Here is a 5,621-nt window from a genome sequence, read left to right as displayed (position 1 = left end):
AGGAGCAGCGCCGGGAGCACCCCCTGGCCCCCCACCCCCCACATGGCCGTGCCGCAGCTCAAAGGTGACTCCGGCTCCAGCCGGGACAAAATCCCGGTTTTTTTTCCTTTTTTTTTTTTTTCTCTCTTTTTTTTAATATTTTTTTCCCTCCTCCTTCATCTTCAATTGGCTGCTAAAAATAAATGTGGGGGGGGGGGGGGGGCGGGGGGCAAAGAGTTCGGGGAAAAAAAACAGGCGAAGTGGTAAAAACACGGGGGAAAAGGGGAGCGGGAAGGAGGAGGGCGCGGGATTTTGGAGACGGGGGGCACTAGGAGGGGATTTTCCCTTTTTCCTGGAAAAATGAGGTGGGAAAAGGGTGCCCCCTTGTCCCCCCAAGGACTGACCCACCCGGAGGTGGCCGCGACACCTGGACCTTCCCCATGGGGACCGGGATGGGGGGAGTTGGGATAAGGGCGCTCGGGGATCTCTGGCGGGGTTTGGGTGGGACCTGGGTGGATTTTGGGGTGGATTTCGGTGGATTTCGGGTTGCCACGTCCTCCGGATGACACCGCCACCTCCCGGACACCGTCCAGGCTCCTTTCCGAGGAGGAGGAGACAGGATGACCGCGGTGTGTGTCCCCCCCCCACATCCCACCCCGCCCGCCGCTCCTGGCGCTGCCCCGGGCGCGCGCGAGACCCCCCCAAAATCCCGAGGGGTTGTTGGAAGAGCCGCGGGTGCTCCAGCAGCGGCAGGTTTGGGGCTGGAAGGCGCCCGGGGAGACGCCGTTGGGTATTCCCAGATCCAGAGCCCGGAGTCGCCCGCCGGGATCTCCCTCCCGGAGTTTGTTGTAGGAGAGGTCGAGGCCGTGGGGGGTTTTTGGGGAGCCCGGGGGGCACCTGGGGCAGCTCCAGATCCATTCCCGGGATCCGCCTGGCACGGGATCCCCCCCCCCACCTCCCGAGAGCACCAGGGACACCTCAGGGGCGGGAAGGGGGATCCAGGCATCCCTCTGGAGGAGAGGGGGGTCAGTGGTGCTGAGGGGATCCCAATCCCATCCCCAGGAAGCCCCGGGATCCGTCCCCCGGGTGGCACCTGGATCTGGCAGGATGAGGACAGGGAAATCCTCCCTTGGGGATTGGATTCCAGGGGGGAATTATTGGGGGCTGGCTCCTGTGGGAATGGGGGATTGGATCCCAGGGGATTGAGGTCTGGACCCCTGTGGGATCCAGGGGATTGGATCCTGGGGGATTGGGGTCTCAGGTCCTGTGGGGGTTGGGGGTGGGATCCTGGAGATTGGATCCCCAAGGGACTAAGGACTGGATCCAGGGACTGGGATCTGGATCCTCTGGGGGGAGAGGTTGGATTCCATGGGGATCAGGGACTGGATCCTGATTGGAGGATCGGGAGGATTGGAATAGGACTGAGGATGAGATCCCGAGAGGATTGGGGACAGGATTCCTGGGAGATCCGGGACTCCCAGACCACAGTGGGGGATTGAATCCAGGGATCAGAGACCAGATCCTGGGGACTGGGGGACTGGATCCCAGGGATCAGCAAATGGATGGGGCAGGACACACATGACGTGATGGGATCCCTGGGGATCAGGAAGAGTATCCTTGGGGAATTGGGGACTGGATCGGGGGGGGGGGTCAGGGCCAAATTCCAGGGGTTTCCTGGAACCCAGGAGGGGTTTCCTGGAACCAGATCCAGGAGGCCCAAACTCCCCAGGGAGCTACTGATCAGATCCCGTAGGATTTGGGATAGCAGATCCTGTGGAATTCGGGCCACCAGATCCCTGCAGGCCCAGCCCAGCCCAAACATCCACCCAACCCTTCCTCTTCCTCTTTCTCCCGATGGGAAGGGGGGGACTCCCCGGGCCCAGCCCCCCCCCTTGGCTCCTCGCTGAGATTTTTTTGGGTGGGTTTGGGAAATTAAAAAAAAAAAAAAAAAAAAAAGAGGGAAAAAAATTCAAACTCCGGGATTTTGGGACAGAGGGAAACTTGTGCTGGGCTGTGGGACGGGGCTGGAATTTTCAGGGAAGGGAAAAAAAAACAGGAAACGAGGAGAAAAACGGACAAAGGGCGACTGTGCGGCCACGGACGGGACCCCCCCCCCTACCAGGTAGGGCCCCCCCTGTCAGGGGGGACACTGAGGGGAAAAATGGGAATTGTGGGGATGGGGCCAGGGAGGGACCTGGGGGCTGGATTGGGGGGTCGGGGGGCCCGGGGGGCACCTGGGAAGGGCCCCCCCCCACCTTTCCCAGCACCACCAGAGGGGGAATCTCGGCCTCGTTGATCCTGTTCCTGGTCCAGACGGACTCCAACATCTGCTGGAGAACACAGGCAGGGGGGAAATGAGGGAAACTGGGAAAAAGGGGGGGGAAATGAGGGCCAGGGGTGGGAAGAGAGGGATAAGACAGGGGTTGGAATCAGGAAATGGGATAGAAGTGGGGGAAAGGGGGATAAAGTGAGTCAGAGCGGGGAGAAATGGGGTAAAACTGCTTCGAGTTGGGAAAAATGGGATAAAACAGGGTTCAGGATTGGGACAACAGACACAAACTGCTCAGAATTGGGAAAAAGGGGATAACCCCGAGTCTGTTCCAAGGGGTTTAAGGGCCTGTGAGGGAATTCTGGGTGGATTCAGGGGCTCTGGACTCACCTGGAGGCTGCACTGGAGCCGCCACAGCTGCGGGGGAGCCTCATCCCACTCCGGATCCTCCCTCCTTCCCAGTGCCCAAACACCACCGGACACCCCAAATGCAACCCCCAAATCCCACCCCAGAAATCCCCTCGGTCCCCCCCCCCCACCTCACGTGGCCCCCCTGGGGTGCAGCGAGTTGGTCCGGGCTCAGCTGGGGCGGGAATGGCAACTGAGGAGGGATGGGATGGGATAGGATGGGATGGGTGGGGTGGGATAGGATGGGATGGGTGGGGTGGGATGGGACAGGATGGAATAAGGAAGGGATTGGGATCCTCCCCCCTATCTCCCACCCCTTTCCCCCTGGAAATGGCAGGAATGAGCCCCCCCGACTCCAGGGGGTTATCCCAGCCCAGCACTCCCAGTCCAGCCCAGTGCTCCCAGTCCAGCATTCCCAGCCCATCCCAGTGTCCTGCATCCACGTTCCCCCAGATCCCAGGACAGAGGGGCCGGGAGGCTGCTGGGCTTTAATAATTTAATTAGTTCATTAATTACACCGACACCGCGGGATCCGCTGGAGCGAATCCCGCCCATCCCAACTCCCCCTGGGATAAACACGGCTCTGAGACCTCCAATCCCTGGTTCTTCCCAGGAAAAAAAGCCCAGGAGCGGGCGGAGTTTGGGTACGGAGCTCCCAAAAAACCCTTCCAGAGGATGCTCCTGCTCTCCCAGGGATGGATCCAAGGACATCCCGCCTCTGGAATGAACTAATTCCCAGCTCCCAGTGTGGTTCAGTAACATCACAGCTGGCTCAGGGCCACAGGAGTGTGAGCTGGTGTCACAAAATCCAGGGAAAACGGGAGAATCTGGGACTGCTGGGAGCAGGGAATCCTAGCCCCGCCCCCATTATCCCAAATATCACCTCGGAGTGGGATATCTGGGAAGGGAAGGGCAGCCAAGGTGGGTCCAGGCAGAGGGAGGGAGGGGGATCCACAGGATTCAGCTGCTCCCCAGTGGCTGGGAAGCACCGGGAAGCACCGGGAAGCACCCAGGATGCCGAGTCCCCTCTCTGTTGGGAATGTGGGAATGCTGGGAGTGACCCCCCCCCAGCTCGGCACAACCCGTTCCAGTCCCTTCTTCCCCCCAGGATTGCAGGGAAGGTGCAGGAGGGCAAATTCCTGCCTGGATTTCACCCCCCTAAATCCACGGATTTACGCCTGACGCCCACGTGCATCCAAAATCCTTCCCGCTCCCCTCTCCCTGCCCTCGGATTTCTTAAAAAGCAGGAATAATGTCCGGATAGGGGTTGGATAAACCAGCTGGCACCAGGATGGTCCCAATCCCGCGGCTTCACCCCCTCAAAATCCGTGAGAAGAGCCCCCAGCGATCCACGTTTTCCAGCCCCAGATATTCCCCCTTGGAAAAGGGGGGATGCTGAACCCCTAAAACGGCCGGAAAAGTTGCCAGGAAGAACCAAATTTCAGGAGACGGGGCCCCTGCGGGATCCGACGCCACATTCCCTCCATCTCCTCCCATCCCCTGGCCGGAAAAACGGCCGGAAAAGTCAACGGGACGAAACAAATTTGGGGAGCCGAGGTCCCCGCGGGATCCAACGCCGGGTTCCCTCCACCTCGTGGCTCCAAGGAGTTGGGGAACGACGGGAATGGGATGAGCCAGTCGGCTCCAGAGGCGTCCCAGCCGCCGGGATCGACCCCCAAGATTCCCAGCTATCCCGAGGAAGCTCCCGGGATAACAACTACGGCTTCAGCTTGAGCCAGGGGTGGAGGATGGTGAGGATGGAGAGCACGGAGGAGGTGAGGCCGCACAATCCCACGAATCCCGGGCTGCTCCGGCACAGCCCCAGCTTTTCCAGCGGGATCACCAGGTCGCAGGCATTCCGGAGCAGGTCCAGCAGCAGCGGGGGGTTGTCCCGGAGCACCTGGAGCAGGAGCCGGAGCTGGAGCTGCAGCTGGAGCCGGAGCCGCTGGATCCCGCCGTCGGCCCGGAGCTGGGGCCGGTTTTCCGGGCTCTTCCCGCGCTTCCCGGCCGCCTCGGCGCGCTCCAGCAGTACCCGGATCTCGTAGGCGTCCCGGCTCAGGTTCACCACCAGGGCAAACAGGTAATACCTGGGAAAAACAGGGAGCAGGGAGGGCACAGCGGGAAGCAGCAGCAGGAGGAGACTCCGGCCGCTCCAAACGGAATGGCAGGAGCTGCTCTCCCAAGGGAATTCCATTCCCTGCCCTCCCTCGGGAATTCCACTGCCTGCTCTCCCTCAGGACGCCCATTCCCCGACCTCCTTCAGGAATTCCAGCACTTGCTCTCCCCACAGGAGTCCCATTCCCTGCTCTCCCCAGGGGGAAATCCCATTCCTTGCTCTCCCTCAGGAATCCCATCCCCTTTAAGGATCCCATTCCCTGTTCTTCTTTGGGAATCCCATCCCCTTTGATAATCCCATCCCCTGCTCTTCTTCAGGAATCCCACCCCCTTCGAGAATCCCATTCCCAGCTCTCCCTCAGGAATCCCATCCCTTTCAAGAATCCCATTCCTTGCTCTCCCTTGGGGACCTCATTGACAACCCTCCAGTCACTCCAGTCTCTCTTCTCTCTTGGGAACCCCATCCTCTTTGAGAATCCCATTCCCTGCTCTTCCTTGGAAATCCCATTCCCTGCTCTCTCTCAGGAATCCCATCCCCTTCAAGAATCCCATTCCCTGCTCTCCCTTGGGGACCTCATTGACAACCCTCCAGTCACTCCAGTCTCTCTTCTCTCTTGGGAACCCCATCCTCTTTGAGAATCCCATTCCCTGCTCTTCCTTGGAAATCCCATTCCCTGCTCTCTCTCAGGAATCCCATCCCCTTCAAGAATCCCATTCCCTGCTCTCCCTTGGGGACCTCACTGCCAACCCTCCAGTAACTCTGGTGCCTTTCCTCTCTTGGGAACCCCATTCCCAGCTCTCCCTCAGGAATCCCATCCCCTTCAAGAATCCCATTCCCTGCTCTCCCTTG

At 60.2% G+C, this 5,621-nt stretch overlaps 2 protein-coding genes across 2 annotated transcripts in view; both read right to left on the bottom strand.

The window, feature by feature from the left end:
* The window catches only part of ITGA10 (integrin subunit alpha 10), a 16,066-nt gene extending 15,975 nt beyond the window's left edge, over window positions 1-91 (bottom strand). Inside the window, exon 1 of the mRNA XM_017839649.1 lies at window positions 1-91. Within this exon, the coding sequence (XP_017695138.1) occupies window positions 1-44 (44 nt within the window). The 5' untranslated portion in view covers window positions 45-91.
* Window positions 92-3,138: 3,047 nt separating this feature from the next.
* Window positions 3,139-5,144, bottom strand: PEX11B (peroxisomal biogenesis factor 11 beta). The gene has a single exon (XM_017839646.1). The coding sequence runs from the start codon at window positions 4,848-4,850 to the stop codon at window positions 4,374-4,376; it is 477 nt and encodes a 158-aa protein (XP_017695135.1). The 5' UTR covers window positions 4,851-5,144; the 3' UTR covers window positions 3,139-4,373.
* Window positions 5,145-5,621: the final 477 nt, after the last annotated feature.

Source organism: Lepidothrix coronata, unplaced genomic scaffold (genome assembly GCF_001604755.1).
Source record: "Lepidothrix coronata isolate B3197 unplaced genomic scaffold, Lepidothrix_coronata-1.0 Scaffold445, whole genome shotgun sequence".
Lineage (NCBI taxonomy): Eukaryota > Metazoa > Chordata > Aves > Passeriformes > Pipridae > Lepidothrix > Lepidothrix coronata.
This window is presented reverse-complemented; position numbering and strand designations above follow the sequence as displayed.

Bases quoted from the DNA above. Each gene is read 5' to 3' on its own strand.
- PEX11B (XM_017839646.1), bottom strand. From the start codon at position 4,850: ATGGAATTCCCTTGGGAGAGCAGCTCCTGCCATTCCGTTTGGAGCGGC.